This window comes from Oncorhynchus keta, chromosome 21, assembly GCF_023373465.1.
Source record: "Oncorhynchus keta strain PuntledgeMale-10-30-2019 chromosome 21, Oket_V2, whole genome shotgun sequence".
NCBI lineage: Eukaryota > Metazoa > Chordata > Actinopteri > Salmoniformes > Salmonidae > Oncorhynchus > Oncorhynchus keta.
This window is the reverse complement of record NC_068441.1, coordinates 20,867,364-20,885,678: the sequence shown is the minus strand read 5'-3', so window position 1 is coordinate 20,885,678 and position 18,315 is coordinate 20,867,364. Positions and strand designations below refer to the sequence as shown.

Sequence of the window (18,315 nt, the reverse complement as noted above, 5' to 3'; positions counted from 1 at the left end):
TATTTACTAAATACCTACAGTGGGGCAAAAAAGTATTTAGTCAGCTACCAATTGTGCAAGTTCTCCAACTTAAAGAGATGAGAGAGGCCTGTAATTTTCATCATAGGTTCACTTCAACTATGACAGACAAAATGAGGGAAAACAATCCAGAAAATCACATTGTAGGCTTTTTTAATTTATTTATTTGCAAATTAGATGGCCGTACTTCTTCATTGCACAAATGAATAACCTCAACCAAATTCTAAAGACTGGTGACATCCAGTGGAAGCGGTAGGAACTGAAAACAAGTTCCTAAGAAATATCGTTTCCTAATGAGAATTGGACTAGTAACCGGAAGGTTGCAAATTCAAATCCCCGAGCTGACAAGGTACAAATCTGTCGTTCTACCCCTGAACAGGCAGTTAACCCACTGTTCCTAGGCTGTCATTGGAAATAAGAATTTGTTCTTAACTGACTTGCCAAATTTAAAATAAAAAAAATAATATGTTCAATTGGTTGGATTACCAGAATATAGTTCATTTCTCCCCACCTTCTGATGTTCTCAGAATCTCTATGTTAACCAAAGGGTTTGCAAATGTAACATCAGTAGGGTAGAGAGAGGAAAAAGGGGGTAAGAGGTATTTATGACTCTCATAAACCTACCCCCAGGCCAACGTCATGACACTGTTATTGGTCAGTTAATTGCTTTGCTTGTTTTGAGATAGTTATGATGGTTGAGAGAGATACTGTAAATTCAGGTGTGATGCACTCTGGGTAGCAACAGACTGTCTCCTACTTCTACTTATATCATCCAATCATCCAATCACCATAGAAACACTAACAGTAATATGAGAGTGATCTACAGAGTAATGAATGTGTTATTGATATCTCTCCTTCTCTCCCTTTCCTCTCTCCCTCTTTCCCTCTTTGTCCCTCTCCCTTCCTCCCTCTCTCCCTCTCTCCTCTCTCTCTTCCTCTCCAAGACCTCAGAATGGCTCGATGATCCTGTACAACAGGAAGAAGGTAAAGTACAGGAAGGATGGCTACTGCTGGAAGAAGAGGAAAGATGGGAAGACCACCAGAGAAGACCACATGAAGCTCAAAGTACAGGGAGTGGAGGTGAGCACACACATGCACTCATACATATGCAGTGCCCTCAGAGAGTATCCATACCCCTTGGCCTTTTCTCTCCCATCTACACACAGTACCCCATAATGACAGTAAATATGCTTCAAAAAATGTTTGCTAATTTATTGAAAATGTAATACAGAAATATGTAATTTACATAAGTATTGACACCCCTGAGTCAATACATGTTAGAATCACCTTTGGTAGTGATTACAATTGCGAGTCTCTAAAGCCTTGCGTGCGTGTTCGTGCACGTAGAAAAATATGTTGATCACCCTACTTGTAGAGAAGGGCCAATGACCTCCTCCTCTCTTTCATGTTGACAAAATCACTCTGTCATGAAGTGCATACTGGTTTTGTCCTCGGCTACCTGGCTAAAATGATTGCTCACTAGCCTAACTTCCATTAATGGGCAACGTTAGCTAGTTAACATTAGCCTCCTACTACTACATATTGAACTTCCATCCTCTCAGGCCAGGGAACAACAATGTATGAATTAATGGTTGGATCAGAATCGTCATTATAATCATTGGCCAGTACAGAGAACGAAGTAAAACCACAAGTTGAAATCTCCATCCATGGCTAATTTAGGATAGGGCTAATTTAGGATAGGGCTAATTTAGGATAGGGCTAATTTAGGATAGGGCTAATTTAGGATAGGGCTAATTTAGGATAGGGCTAATTTAGGATAGGGCTAATTTAGGATAGGGCTAATTTAGGATAGGGCTAATTTAGGATAGGGCTAATTTAGGATAGGGCTAATTTAGGATAGGGCTAATTTAGGATAGGGCTAATTTAGGATAGGGCTAATTTAGGATAGGGCTAATTTAGGATAGGGCTAATTTAGGATAGGGCTAATTTAGGATAGGGCTAATTTTAGCTAGCTGGATAGTCACCGGAGGACAACAACACAACGAGATGCAACAATTCAAGTTTTTCTGTCAATGACTTATGCTCTCGATGGGATTTGATAGGAGTGACACCAAATCCAAACTGGCTTCTCTTGACACTTTGTTTTGGTGCGCCAGGACCAATCACAGTTGAGCTCACTCAGTTTAACTCAACGTTGATTAGCTATTTTTTTAAACATGTTTTTGTCAAGGGAGGTAGGATGCTCGTTGGCTTCCCTTGCCTTCAATGCTACGGGCAGCAACAATGTCATACTCGTTTGGACCAGACAGCATCATTCAGCCTCTTGAAAATTGAAGGAAAATTAAGAAACACAGATGTTTTTTATGTTTTAAAATGTTTCCATTGATACATTTTTGGGGGGAAGCCTGGCTTCCCTTGGCATCCATGAATTCACGCCACAGGTCACATGGCCAGGAATCAGATTTATATCTGACTTCAATCCACCAACGAAGATGGTTTGAAATGTTGCTTGAAATATCTGATTCCATGTGCTTTTTGGCTGTTTAAACTGCAGGAAAAAGAACAGATTTGAATCAGATATGCAAATCTATTTTAAATTCAGTCTGTAACACAACAAAATGTGGAAAAAGTCAAGAGGTGTGAATACTTTCTGAAGGCACTATAGATGGAAGACCACTAAGGAAGGCCATACAAAACTCAAAGTAGAGGAATTGGAGGGCAAGGGAAAGAGAGGGAGGAGAGATGAAGGGATGTGAGGTGAAAATAAGAAAAAAGGTTAATGAGATGGAAAAAGGGAAGAGCGTGGGATGGATTGACTGGATTGAGCTCCCGCTCCTGCTATCCCTCTCTCTCCGTTTGTGAATCAGTCTCTAACATCCTCCCCTAGCTGTTTCTTATGTTACCAATACACACACACACACACACACACACACACACACACACACACACACACACACACACACACACACACACACACACACACACACACACACACACACACACACACACACACACACACACACACACACACACACACACCCTCTCTGTAGGATAAGTGTGTGTTTGGCTTCAGGCCAAAGATGATGTCAATGCCTCCTTCGACAGGAACAGAGAGGAGTATCGATCGAGTCTCAAGGCAATGGTGTGTGTGTGTGTGTGTGTGTGTGTGTGTGTGTGTGTGTGTGTGTGTGTGTGTGTGTGTGTGTGTGTGTGTGTGTGTGTGTGTGTGTGTGTGTGTGTGTGTGTGTGTGTGTGTGTGTACGTGTGTGTGTGTGTGCAAGCGCCCATGTATATGTGTGAGTCACATGCTACAGCTCTATAATTGATTATTCAGCAGAAATAGTACGCAAGCGGCGAGTGGGGAGTGTGACAGACATAAAAAGAGAGGGAATGACCAGGAGAGAGGGAGGAAGGGATAAAGGGACAGAGAGGTAATGACCAGGAGAGGGAGGAAGGGATAAAGGGACAGAGAGGTAATGACCAAGAGAGAGGGAGGAAGGGATAAAGGGACAGAGAGGTAATGACCAGGAGAGGGAGGAAGGGATAAAGGAACAGAGAGGTAATGACCAAGAGAGGGAGGAAGGGATAAAGGGACAGAGAGGGGAAGACCAGGAGAGGGAGGAAGGGATAAAGGGACAGAGAGGTAATGACCAAGAGAGGGAGGAAGGGATAAAGGGACAGAGAGGTAATGACCAGGAGAGGGAGGAAGGGATAAAGGAACAGAGAGGTAATGACCAGGAGAGGGAGGAAGGGATAAAGGGACAGAGAGGTAATGACCAGGAGAGGGAGGAAGGGATAAAGGGACAGAGAGGTAATGACCAGGAGAGAGGGAGGAAGGGATAAAGGGACAGAGAGGTAATGACCAGGAGAGAGGGAGGAAGGGATAAAGGGACAGAGAGGTAATGACCAGGAGAGAGGGAGGAAGGGATAAAGGAACAGAGAGGGAATGACCAAGAGAGGGAGGAAGGGATAAAGGGACAGAGAGGTAATGACCAGGAGAGAGGGAGGAAGGGATAAAGGGACAGAGAGGTAATGACCAGGAGAGAGGGAGGAAGGGATAAAGGGACAGAGAGGTAATGACCAAGAGAGGGAGGAAGGGATAAAGGGACAGAGAGGGGAAGACCAGGAGAGGGAGGAAGGGATAAAGGGACAGAGAGGTAATGACCAGGAGAGGGAGGAAGGGATAAAGGGACAGAGAGGTAATGACCAAGAGAGGGAGGAAGGGATAAAGGGACAGAGAGGTAATGACCAAGAGAGGGAGGAAGGGATAAAGGGACAGAGAGGGGAAGACCAGGAGAGGGGGAGGAAGGGATAAAGGGACAGAGAGGTAATGACCAGGAGAGGGAGGAAGGGATAAAGGGACAGAGAGGTAATGACCAGGAGAGAGGGAGGAAGGGATAAAGGGACAGAGAGGTAATGACCAGGAGAGGGAGGAAGGTATAAAGGGACAGAGAGGTAATGACCAAGAGAGGGAGGAAGGGATAAAGGGACAGAGAGGGAATGACCAAGAGAGGGAGGAAGGGATAAAGGGACAGAGAGGTAATGACCAAGAGAGGGAGGAAGGGATAAAGGGACAGAGAGGTAATGACCAAGAGAGAGGGAGGAAGGGATAAAGGGACGGAGAGGTAATGACCAAGAGAGGGAGGAAGGGATAAAGGGACAGAGAGGTAATGACCAGGAGAGGGAGGAAGGGATAAAGGGACAGAGAGGTAATGACCAAGAGAGGGAGGAAGGGATAAAGGGACAGAGAGGTAATGACCAAGAGAGGGAGGAAGGGATAAAGGGACAGAGAGGGGAAGACCAGGAGAGGGGGAGGAAGGGATAAAGGGACAGAGAGGTAATGACCAAGAGAGGGAGGAAGGGATAAAGGGACAGACAGGTAATGACCAAGAGAGAGGGAGGAAGGGACAAAGGGACAGAGAGGTAATGACCAAGAGAGGGAGGAAGGCATAAAGGGACAGAGAGGTAATGACCAGGAGAGGGAGGAAGGGATAAAGGGACAGAGAGGTAATGACCAAGAGAGGGAGGAAGGGATAAAGGGACAGAGAGGGGAAGACCATGAGAGGGGGAGGAAGGGATAAAGGGACAGAGAGGTAATGACCAGGAGAGGGAGGAAGGGATAAAGGGACAGAGAGGTAATGACCAGGAGAGGGAGGAAGGGATAAAGGGACAGAGAGGTAATGACCAAGAGAGGGAGGAAGGGATAAAGGGACAGAGAGGTAATGACCAAGAGAGGGAGGAAGGGATAAAGGGACAGAGAGGGGAAGACCAGGAGAGGGGGAGGAAGGGATAAAGGGACAGAGAGGTAATGACCAAGAGAGGGAGGAAGGGATAAAGGGACAGACAGGTAATGACCAAGAGAGAGGGAGGAAGGGACAAAGGGACAGAGAGGTAATGACCAAGAGAGGGAGGAAGGCATAAAGGGACAGAGAGGTAATGACCAAGAGAGAGGGAGGAAGGGATAAAGGGACAGAGAGGTAATGACCAAGAGAGGGAGGAAGGGATAAAGGGACATAGAGGTAATGACCAGGAGAGGGAGGAAGGGATAAAGGGACAGAGAGGTAATGACCAAGAGAGGGAGGAAGGGATAAAGGGACAGAGAGGTAATGACCAAGAGAGGGAGGAAGGGATAAAGGGACAGAGAGGGGAAGACCAGGAGAGGGGGAGGAAGGGATAAAGGGACAGAGAGGTAATGACCAGGAGAGGGAGGAAGGGATAAAGGGACAGAGAGGGAATGACCAGGAGAGGGAGGAAGGGATAAAGGGACAGAGAGGTAATGACCAAGAGAGAGGGAGGAAGGGATAAAGGGACAGAGAGGTAATGACCAAGAGAGGGAGGAAGGGATAAAGGGACAGAGAGGTAATGACCAAGAGAGAGGGAGGAAGGGATAAAGGGACAGAGAGGTAATGACCAAGAGAGGGAGGAAGGGATAAAGGGACAGAGAGGGAATGACCAGGAGAGGGAGGAAGGGATAAAAGGACAGAGAGGGAATGACCAGGAGAGGGAGGAAGGGATAAAGGGACAGAGAGGGAATGACAAGGAGAGGGAGGAAGGGATAAAGGGACAGAGAGGTAATGACCAAGAGAGGGAGGAAGGGATAAAGGGACAGAGAGGGGAAGACCAGGAGAGGGAGGAAGGGATAAAGGGACAGAGAGGGGAAGACCATGAGAGGGGAGGAAGGGATAAAGGGACAGAGAGGTAATGACCAGGAGAGGGAGGAAGGGATAAAGGGACAGAGAGGTAATGACCAGGAGAGAGGGAGGAAGGGATAAAGGGACAGAGAGGTAATGACCAGGAGAGAGGGAGGAAGGGATAAAGGGACAGAGAGGTAATGACCAGGAGAGAGGGAGGAAGGGATAAAGTGACAGAGAGGTAATGACCAAGAGAGGGAGGAAGGGATAAAGGGACAGAGAGGTAATGACCAAGAGAGAGGGAGGAAGGGATAAAGGGACAGAGAGGTAATGACCAAGAGAGGGAGGAAGGGATAAAGTGACAGAGAGGTAATGACCAAGAGAGGGAGGAAGGGATAAAGGGACAGAGAGGTAATGACCAAGAGAGAGGGAGGAAGGGATAAAGGGACAGAGAGGTAATGACCAAGAGAGGGAGGAAGGGATAAAGGGACAGAGAGGGAATGACCAGGAGAGGGAGGAAGGGATAAAGGGACAGAGAGGGAATGACCAGGAGAGGGAGGAAGGGATAAAGGGACAGAGAGGGAATGACCAAGAGAGGGAGGAAGGGATAAAGGGACAGAGAGGTAATGACCAAGAGAGGGAGGAAGGGATAAAGGGACAGAGAGGGGAAGACCAGGAGAGGGAGGAAGGGATAAAGGGACAGAGAGGTAATGACCAAGAGAGGGAGGAAGGGATAAAGGGACAGAGAGGTAATGACCAGGAGAGGGGGAGGAAGGGATAAAGGGACAGAGAGGTAATGACCAAGAGAGAGGGAGGAAGGGATAAAGGGACAGAGAGGTAATGACCAAGAGAGGGAGGAAGGGATAAAGGGACAGAGAGGGAATGACCAGGAGAGGGAGGAAGGGATAAAAGGACAGAGAGGGAATGACCAGGAGAGGGAGGAAGGGATAAAGGGACAGAGAGGGAATGACAAGGAGAGGGAGGAAGGATAAAGGGACAGAGAGGTAATGACAAAGAGAGGGAGGAAGGGATAAAGGGACAGAGAGGGGAAGACCAGGAGAGGGGGAGGAAGGGATAAAGGGACAGAGAGGTAATGACCAGGAGAGGGAGGAAGGGATAAAGGGACAGAGAGGTAATGACCAAGAGAGGGAGGAAGGGATAAAGGGACAGAGAGGGGAAGACCAGGAGAGGGGGAGGAAGGGATAAAGGGACAGAGAGGTAATGACCAGGAGAGGGAGGAAGGGATAAAGGGACAGAGAGGTAATGACCAGGAGAGAGGGAGGAAGGGATAAAGGGACAGAGAGGTAATGACCAGGAGAGAGGGAGGAAGGGATAAAGGGACAGAGAGGTAATGACCAGGAGAGAGGGAGGAAGGGATAAAGTGACAGAGAGGTAATGACCAAGAGAGGGAGGAAGGGATAAAGGGACAGAGAGGTAATGACCAAGAGAGAGGGAGGAAGGGATAAAGGGACAGAGAGGTAATGACCAAGAGAGGGAGGAAGGGATAAAGGGACAGAGAGGGAATGACCAGGAGAGGGAGGAAGGGATAAAGGGACAGAGAGGGAATGACCAAGAGAGGGAGGAAGGGATAAAGGGACAGAGAGGGAAGACCAGGAGAGGGAGGAAGGGATAAAGGGACAGAGAGGTAATGACCAAGAGAGGGAGGAAGGGATAAAGGGACAGAGAGGTAATGACCAGGAGAGGGGGAGGAAGGGATAAAGGGACAGAGAGGTAATGACCAAGAGAGGGAGGAAGGGATAAAGGGACAGAGAGGGAATGACCAAGAGAGGGAGGAAGGGATAAAGGGACAGAGAGGTAATGACCAAGAGAGGGAGGAAGGGATAAAGGTACAGAGAGGTAATGACCAGGAGAGAGGGAGGAAGGGATAAAGGGACAGAGAGGTAATGACCAGGAGAGAGGGAGGAAGGGATAAAGGGACAGAGAGGTAATGACCAGGAGAGAGGGAGGAAGGGATAAAGGGACAGAGAGGTAATGACCAAGAGAGGGAGGAAGGGATAAAGGGACAGAGAGGGGAAGACCAGGAGAGGGAGGAAGGGATAAAGGGACAGAGAGGTAATGACCAGGAGAGGGAGGAAGGGATAAAGGGACAGAGAGGTAATGACCAAGAGAGGGAGGAAGGGATAAAGGGACAGAGAGGGGAAGACCAGGAGAGGGGGAGGAAGGGATAAAGGGACAGAGAGGTAATGACCAGGAGAGGGAGGAAGGGATAAAGGGACAGAGAGGTAATGACCAGGAGAGAGGGAGGAAGGGATAAAGGGACAGAGAGGTAATGACCAGGAGAGGGAGGAAGGGATAAAGGGACAGAGAGGGAATGACCAGGAGAGGGAGGAAGGGATAAAGGGACAGAGAGGTAATGACCAAGAGAGGGAGGAAGGGATAAAGGGACAGAGAGGGGAAGACCAGGAGAGGGGGAGGAAGGGATAAAGGGACAGAGAGGTAATGACCAGGAGAGGGAGGAAGGGATAAAGGGACAGAGAGGTAATGACCAGGAGAGAGGGAGGAAGGGATAAAGGGACAGAGAGGTAATGACCAGGAGAGGGAGGAAGGGATAAAGGGACAGAGAGGGAATGACCAAGAGAGGGAGGAAGGGATAAAGGGACAGAGAGGTAATGACCAAGAGAGGGAGGAAGGGATAAAGGGACAGAGAGGGAATGACCAAGAGAGGGAGGAAGGGATAAAGGGACAGAGAGGTAATGACCAAGAGAGGGAGGAAGGGATAAAAGGACAGAGAGGTAATGACCAGGAGAGGGGGAGGAAGGGATAAAGGGACAGAGAGGTAATGACGAGGAGAGGGAGGAAGGGATAAAGGAACAGAGTGGTAATGACCAGGAGAGAGGGAGGAAGGGATAAAGGGACAGAGAGGTAATGACCAGGAGAGAGGGGGGAAGGGATAAAGGGACAGAGAGGGAATGACCAAGAGAGGGAGGAAGGGATAAAGGGACAGAGAGGTAATGACCAGGAGAGAGGGGGGAAGGGATAAAGGGACAGAGAGGGAATGACCAAGAGAGGGAGGAAGGGATAAAGGGACAGAGAGGTAATGACCAAGAGAAGGAGGAAGGGATAAAGGGACAGAGAGGTAATGACCAGGAGAGGGGAGGAAGGGATAAAGGGACAGAGAGGTAATGACCAGGAGAGGGAGGAAGGGATAAAGGGACAGAGAGGTAATGACCAAGAGAGGGAGGAAGGGATAAAGGGACAGAGAGGGAATGACCAAGAGAGGGAGGAAGGGATAAAAGGACAGAGAGGTAATGACCAAGAGAGGGAGGAAGGGATAAAGGGACAGAGAGGTAATGACCAGGAGAGGGGGGAAGGGATAAACGGACAGAGAGGTAATGACCAGGAGAGAGGGAGGAAGGGATAAAGGGACAGAGAGGTAATGACCAAGAGAGGGAGGAAGGGATAAAGGGACAGAGAGGGAATGACCAAGAGAGGGAGGAAGGGATAAAGGGACAGAGAGGTAATGACCAGGAGAGAGGGAGGAAGGGATAAAGGGACAGAGAGGTAATGACCAGGAGAGGGAGGAAGGGATAAAGGGACAGAGAGGTAATGACCAGGAGAGAGGGAGGAAGGGATAAAGGGACAGAGAGGTAATGACCAAGAGAGGGAGGAAGGGATAAAGGGACAGAGAGGTAATGACCAGGAGAGAGGGAGGAAGGGATAAAGGGACAGAGAGGTAATGACCAGGAGAGAGGGAGGAAGGGATAAAGGGACAGAGAGGTAATGACCAGGAGAGGGAGGAAGGGATAAAGGGACAGAGAGGTAATGACCAGGAGAGGGAGGAAGGGATAAAGGGACAGAGAGGTAATGACCAAGAGAGGGAGGAAGGGATAAAGGGACAGAGAGGTAATGACCAAGAGAGGGAGGAAGGGATAAAGGGACAGAGAGGGAATGACCAAGAGAGGGAGGAAGGGATAAAGGGACAGAGAGGTAATGACCAGGAGAGAGGGAGGAAGGGATAAAGGGACAGAGAGGTAATGACCAGGAGAGGGAGGAAGGGATAAAGGGACAGAGAGGTAATGACCAGGAGAGGGAGGAAGGGATAAAGGGACAGAGAGGTAATGACCAAGAGAGGGAGGAAGGGATAAAGGGACAGAGGGGTAATGACCAAGAGAGGGAGGAAGGGATAAAGGGACAGAGAGGTAATGACCAAGAGAGGGAGGAAGGGATAAAGGGACAGACAGGTAATGACCAAGAGAGGGAGGAAGGGATAAAAGGACAGAGAGGTAATGACCAAGAGAGGAAGGAAGGGATAAAGGGACAGAGAGGTAATGACCAAGAGAGGGAGGAAGGGATAAAGGGACAGAGAGGTAATGAACAGGAGAGAGGGAGGAAGGGATAAAGGGACAGAGAGGGAATGACCAAGAGAGGGAGGAAGGGATAAAGGGACAGAGAGGTAATGACCAGGAGAGAGGGAGGAAGGGATAAAGGGACAGAGAGGTAATGACCAGGAGAGGGAGGAAGGGATAAAGGGACAGAGAGGTAATGACCAGGAGAGAGGGAGGAAGGGATAAAGGGACAGAGAGGTAATGACCAAGAGAGGGAGGAAGGGATAAAGGGACAGAGAGGTAATGACCAGGAGAGAGGGAGGAAGGGACAGAGAGGTAATGACCAGGAGAGAGGGAGGAAGGGATACAGGGACAGAGAGGTAATGACCAAGAGAGGGAGGAAGGGATAAAAGGACAGAGAGGTAATGACCAGGAGAGGGGGAGGAAGGGATAAAGGGACAGAGAGGTAATGACGAGGAGAGGGAGGAAGGGATAAAGGGACAGAGAGGGAATGACCAAGAGAGGGAGGAAGGGATAAAGGGACAGAGAGGTAATGACCAGGAGAGGGAGGAAGGGATAAAAGGACAGAGAGGTAATGACCAGGAGAGGGGGAGGAAGGGATAAAGGGACAGAGAGGTAATGACGAGGAGAGGGAGGAAGGGATAAAGGAACAGAGAGGTAATGACCAGGAGAGAGGGAGGAAGGGATAAAGGGACAGAGAGGTAATGACCAAGAGAGGGAGGAAGGGATAAAGGGACAGAGAGGTAATGACCAGGAGAGGGAGGAAGGGATAAAGGGACAGAGAGGGGAAGACCAGGAGAGGGAGAAAGGGATAAAGGGACAGAGAGGGGAAGACCAGGAGAGGGAGGAAGGGATAAAGGGACAGAGAGGTAATGACCAGGAGAGGGAGGAAGGGATAAAGGGACAGAGAGGGGAAGACCAGGAGAGAGGGAGGAAGGGATAAAGGGACAGAGAGGTAATGACCAGGAGAGAGGGAGGAAGGGATAAAGGGACAGAGAGGTAATGACCAGGAGAGGGAGGAAGGGATAAAGGGACAGAGAGGTAATGACCAGGAGAGGGAGAAAGGGATAAAGGGACAGAGAGGGGAAGACCAGGAGAGGGAGGAAGGGATAAAGGGACAGAGAGGGGAAGACCAGGAGATGGAGGAAGGGATAAAGGGACAGAGAGGTAATGACCAGGAGAGAGGGAGGAAGGGATAAAGGGACAGAGAGGTAATGACCAAGAGAGGGAGGAAGGGATAAAGGGACAGAGAGGGGAAGACCAGGAGATGGAGGAAGGGATAAAGGGACAGAGAGGTAATGACCAGGAGAGAGGGAGGAAGGGATAAAGGGACAGAGAGGGGAAGACCAGGAGAGAGGGAGGAAGGGATAAAGGGACAGAGAGGGATTGAGAAAAAAAAGAGAGAAGAAATAGGGATGATGAAGAAGAGAAACAAGCCTGTGGGGTAGATAGACCCTCATACAGAATGGAAATGTATGGAAATGCACTCTGCCTTTGGCTACAGAGAGAAGAGAGAAAAGGGGGGTAACCATCAAGGTCGTCACCACTATCATGCCTCATCCCTCTCTTTCTCCTTTCTCTCTCTTTCTCCTTTCTCTCTCTTTGTCCTTTCTCTCTCTTTCTCCTTTCTCTCTGTTTCTCCTTTCTCTCTCTTTCTCCTTTCTCTCTCTTTCTCTTTCTCTCTCTTTCTCCTTTCTCTCTCTTTCTCCTTTCTCTCTCTTTCTCTCTCTTCTCTCCTTTCTCTCTCTTTCTCCTTTCTCTCTCTTTCTCCTTTCTCTCTCTTTCTCCTTTCTCTCTCTTTCTCTCTCTTTCTCCTTTCTCTCTCTTTCTCCTTTCTCTCTTTTTCTCTCTCTTTCTCTCTCTTTCTCCTTTCTCTCTCTTTCTCCTTTCTCTCTCTTTCTCCTTTCTCTCTCTTTCTCTCTCTTTCTTCTTTCTCTCTCTTTCTCCTTTCTCTTTCTCTCTCTTTCTCTCTCTCTCCTTTCTCTCTCTTTCTCCTTTCTCTCCTTTCTCCTCTTTCTCCTGTGACATCATCCTCTGCTAGGGAGATTGTACATTGCAGGCTTTGTTAAAATCTTCATCCTCCACACCTTTTGAACATGATGCACTGTCATGGCAGATAGGTACAGCCGAACATGACTGTGTGTGTGTGTGTGTGTGTGTGTGTGTGTGTGTGTGTGTGTGTGTGTGTGTGTGTGTGTGTGTGTGTGTGTGTGTGTGTGTGTGTGTGTGTGTGTGTGTGTGTGTGTGTGTGTGTGTGTGCGTGTGCGTGCGTGCGTGCGTGTGTTTAACTCTAACCATGTCCTCTCTCTCTCTCTCTCAGTGTCTGTATGGCTGTTATGTCCACTCTTCCATCATCCCTACCTTTCATCGCAGATGCTATTGGCTGCTCCAGGTAAGCCCCTCCCACCATACAACCACAATACATTTGACTCATTATAACCTCTATTACTGTTGTGAAAGCATGCACTGAACTGGAGCTTGCTGACACTAGGGGCAAGTGAAAGTAATGTCTGACACTGATCCAATGTGCACTTATCAGGAGTCGACTGTACACATCATGAATGGATGTGTGAGTGGAAAAGGAATCCCCAGAGGCAGCAACATGGTACCCAGATCTTATGCTTGTATTGAATTAGTAACTCCCAGAATGTGCCTGGTTGGTGTTGTCATCTCTATCTATTTGTATATCTGACTCTGACCTAGCCAGACTCCACTGGGCTGGAAAAGTAGACACACTTCTCTGTATGTGGTGTACTCCCTGCCTGGCTTTTCAAGGAAACACACACACACACACACACACACACACACACACACACACACACACACACACACACACACACACACACACACACACACACACACACACACACACACACACACACACACACACACACATGAACCCTGCTCTCCTCTGTGTATAGAGGTGTGTTATTAATGTTTGCTTCACTCTGCTGCTCATATGAGGGACAGAAATACGGCCTCAGTCACACTCATCTCACTCCTCTCACTCCTCTCCCTCCTCCCCTCATCTCCCTCCTCTCCCTCCTCCCCTCATCTCACTCCTCTCACTCCTCTCCCTCCTCCTCTCATCTCCCTCCTCTCCCTCCTCCCCTCCTCCCCTCCTCTCACTCCTCTCACTCCTCTCACTCTTCACCCTCTTCCTCTCACCTCACTCCTCTCCCTCCTCTCACCTCACTCCTCTCCCTCCTCTCATGTCACTCCTCTCCCTCATCTCACTCCTTCATCTCACTCCCTCATCTCACTCATCTCACTCCCTCATCTCACTCATCTCACTCCCTCATTTCACTCCTCTCCCTCATCTCACTCCCTCATCTCACTCCCTCATCTCACTCATCTCACTCATCTCACTCCCTCATTTCACTCCTCTCCCTCATCTCACTCCCTCATTTCACTCCTCTCCCTCATCTCACTCCCTCATCTCACTCCCTCATCTCACTCCCTCATCATCTCACTCCCTCATTTCACTCCTCTCCCTCATCTCACTCCCTCATCTCACTCCTCTCCCTCATCTCACTCCCTCATCTCACTCCTCTCACTCCACTCACTCATCTCACTCCTCTGCTCAAGTTAAAGATGGTCAGAGGGCCATAGTCAAACTGAGGACAGGCAACATAATGTGTCTTTAACCATGCTTGTACACATACACACATACATACTCATCCACACACACGCACAGTCGCTCTCACCCAGCAGGGTAGGAACCATACCTGTGTGTGCTTAATCTTTCATACACTCCTGGAGCCAGAGATGAGGGACCTGTAGCGAATGAGGGTTGAAAACACACACACAACCACACACATACACACACAGCAGGGTTGAAGGGGCTTTAGCTGTTCAAACTTTGAAATGGCAGGTGAGAATCTCTCCTCTGACACTCAATGCCTGACCTCTTTATCCTCTACTTTCCTTTTCCCTCGTTCCCTCTCTCCCACCTTCTCCTAGGACCATCTCATCTACATTGTAGAATAATAGTGAAAACATAAAACTATGAAATAACCCAGTTAAAAGTTTGTTTTTTGTGACTGCATTTTAAAAATCTTGAAATTATCCGGATTGACTGACCTTCATGTGCTGTTCTTGCCATAATATGTTATTTTACCAAATAGGGCGATCTTCTGTATACCACCCCTACCTTGACACAACACAGCTGATTAGCTCAAGCACATTAAGAAGGAAAGAAATTCCACAAATGTAACTTTTAACAAGACAGACCTGTTAATTGAAAGCATTCCAGGTGACTACCTAAAGAAGCTGGTTGAGAAAATGCCAAGAGTGTGAAAAGCTGTAATCAAGGCAAAGGGTTGCTACTTTGAAGAATCTCAAATATAAAATATATTTTGATTTGTTTAACACTCTCATTCCTACCCTCTCTAGTTCTTTCTCCCTCCATCCCCCCTCTCTCCCCCAATAAAGGTTTATTTTATAAATCTCTTCCCTCTCTGTGTAGAACCCAGACATAGTGTTGGTACACTACCTGAACGTTCCAGCGGTGGACGACAGTGGGAAGCCATGTGGGCCTGTCCTCTGCTCCATCAACACAGACAGGAAGGAGTGGGCCAAGTGGAGCAAGGAGGAGCTCATTGGACAGCTCAAACCCATGTGTGAGTCACATTTAACCCCTGACCTCTAGCCCCTTTAAAACTTCATCTCCTCACCTTGCACTCATAAGGAAGCCAAGTCTATTCTACAAATCACATATCTTTCTGCATCCAATTGAATAAACCCTGATAACTTATTTTATATTTTATGTCATTAAATTATTTAGCACATGAGTTGTCATGGTTATATGAGAGCTGTGAGTCTAGTTCCAAATCTCCATCCAAATCTACTGTTCCTCTCTCTTCTGAGTCAGTTTGACTTTAACAGAACCACACTGCCCCTCAGTGGCCATCAAAGATACTGCAGGCAGAGGCATTTTGTGTGTGTGTGTGTGTGTGTGTGTGTGTGTGTGTGTGTGTGTGTGTGTGTGTGTGTGTGTGTGTGTGTGTGTGTGTGTGTGTGTGTGTGTGTGTGTGTGTGTGTGTGTGTGTGTGTGTGTGTTTATACCAGAAGTCCCCACAAGAATAGTAAACTAACAAAAATTTGAACAACTGGGGACATTTTGTTAGTCCCCACAAGGTCAAATGCTATTTCTTTGGGATTTAAGGTTAGGGTGAGAATTAGGTTTATGTATAGTTTTAAGGTGAGGAGCTAGAGTTAGGTTTAGGGTTAAGGTTAAGTTTTCGGTTCAGGTTTAGTGTAAGGGTATGGGTTAGGTTTAGGAGTTAGGGAAAATTGGATTTTGAATGGGACTGAATTGTATGTCGCCACAAGGTTAGCTGTACAAAACTGTGTGTGTGTGTGTGTGTGTGTGTGTGTGTACCGTCTGTCCTCAGACACAGGGGGGAGACACAAGGGGGCGAGGAGCATCTGTTCAAATACCCAGCATGCATTATTCATGAGTGAGTGTGAGTTAGAGAGAGTTCTAGTTTGTTACAAACCCAGAGGATTGCTCTCTCTGGGACCAGCACTGTCTGTGTTGAGATGTGTGAGTTAGAGAGAGTTCTAGTTTGTTACAAACCCAGAGGATTGCTCTCTCTGGGACCAGCACTGTCTGTGTTGAGATGTGTGAGTTAGAGAGAGTTCTAGTTTGTTACAAACCCAGAGGATTGCTCTCTCTGGGACCAGCACTGTCTGTGTTGAGATGTGTGAGTTAGAGAGAGTTCTAGTTTGTTACAAACCCAGAGGATTGCTCTCTCTGGGACCAGCACTGTCTGTGTTGAGATGTGTGAGTTAGAGAGAGTTCTAGTTTGTTACAAACCCAGAGGATTGCTCTCTCTGGGACCAGCACTGTCTGTGTTGAGATGTGTGAGTTAGAGAGAGTTCTAGTTTGTTACAAACCCAGAGGATTGCTCTCTCTGGGACCAGCACTGTCTGTGTTGAGATGTGTGAGTTAGAGAGAGTTCTAGTTTGTTACAAACCCAGAGGATTGCTCTCTCTGGGACCAGCACTGTCTGTGTTGAGATGTGTGAGTTAGAGAGAGTTCTAGTTTGTTACAAACCCAGAGGATTGCTCTCTCTGGGACCAGCACTGTCTGTGTTGAGATGTGTGAGTTAGAGAGTTCTAGTTTTTTACAAACCCAGAGGATTGCTCTCTCTGGGACCAGCACTGTCTGTGTTGAGATGTGTGAGTTAGAGAGAGTTCTAGTTTGTTACAAACCCAGAGGATTGCTCTCTCTGGGACCAGCACTGTCTGTGTTGAGATGTGTGAGTTAGAGAGAGTTCTAGTTTGTTACAAACCCAGAGGATTGCTCTCTCTGGGACCAGCACTGTCTGTGTTGAGATGTGTGAGTTAGAGAGAGTTCTAGTTTGTTACAAACCCAGAGGATTGCTCTCTCTGGGACCAGCACTGTCTGTGTTGAGATGTGTGAGTTAGAGAGAGTTCTAGTTTGTTACAAACCCAGAGGATTGCTCTCTCTGGGACCAGCACTGTCTGTGTTGAGATGTGTGAGTTAGAGAGAGTTCTAGTTTGTTACAAACCCAGAGGATTGCTCTCTCTGGGACCAGCACTGTCTGTGTTGAGATGTGTGAGTTAGAGAGAGTTCTAGTTTGTTACAAACCCAGAGGATTGCTCTCTCTGGGACCAGCAACCAGCACTCTGTGTTGAGATGTGTGAGTTAGAGAGAGTTCTAGTTTGTTACAAACCCAGAGGATTGCTCTCTCTGGGACCAGCACTGTCTGTGTTGAGATGTGTGAGTTAGAGAGAGTTCTAGTTTGTTACAAACCCAGAGGATTGCTCTCTCTGGGACCAGCACTGTCTGTGTTGAGATGTGTGAGTTAGAGAGAGTTCTAGTTTGTTACAAACCCAGAGGATTGCTCTCTCTGGGACCAGCACTGTCTGTGTTGAGATGTGTGAGTTAGAGAGAGTTCTAGTTTGTTACAAACCCAGAGGATTGCTCTCTCTGGGACCAGCACTGTCTGTGTTGAGATGTGTGAGTTAGAGAGAGTTCTTGTTTGTTACAAACCCAGAGGATTGCTCTCTCTGGGACCAGCACTGTCTGTGTTGAGATGTGTGAGTTGCAACAGCTTTTCAGTGTCAGTCCGTTTCTAATGTGTCTGTGTTGTGTGGTAATATTTATCCTATATGCATATCATATATACCTCACATGCGAATCGTAATAAGACTAAGCTATTAGCCTATTAAAATGTTTATCTGACTCCATAAGATGAATAGCAATATGCATTAGACTACAGTTGAGTTACAGTAATAGGCAATTCTATTTGCAGGAGGCCTTTTGGTAGGCCGTCATTGTAAATAAGAATTTGTTCTTAACTGACTTGCGTAGTTAAATAAAGGTTAATAAAATGTTAAAAATAACAAAATTCACAAATATCTGAGAATGGAATTCTAAATACAGGTGCATTTAATTACTTTGAAAAATGAATTATTACATTTACAAGGCATAAGCTTAAACTAGAAAGCATTTCAAGGCATTATTCTAAGCATGATCACAGAGGGAGAGAGGGAGAGACAAGGCATTATTCTAAGCATGATCACAGAGGGAGAGAGGGAGAGACAAGGCATTATTCTAAGCATGATCACAGAGGGAGAGAGGAGAGACAAGGCATTATTCTAAGCATGATCACAGAGGGAGAGAGAGAGAGACAAGGCATTATTCTAAGCATGATCACAGAGGGAGAGAGAGAGAGACAAGGAAACCATGGCTTGTGCCTTGGCCCATAGCTCATGGGAGAGGGAGAGACAAAGAAATACAGTTTATATCTCACCACAGAAAGTCAGGGGGAAAAAAGAAAGACCTTTTTACAACATCTGAGTTGTTTGGATTCAAAATCTGAACTGTTGACCAATAGTATTACTGTAAAGTTAACCTCCAATCA

At 47.4% G+C, this 18,315-nt stretch overlaps 1 protein-coding gene across 1 annotated transcript in view; it reads left to right on the top strand.

The window, feature by feature from the left end:
- The window catches only part of LOC118377479 (calmodulin-binding transcription activator 1), a 130,636-nt gene that overhangs the window by 86,615 nt on the left and 25,706 nt on the right, over positions 1-18,315 (top strand). The window contains 3 exon segments of the mRNA XM_052473461.1: positions 963-1,098; positions 12,738-12,809; positions 14,886-15,039. Coding sequence (XP_052329421.1) covers positions 963-1,098; positions 12,738-12,809; positions 14,886-15,039 — 362 coding nt within the window.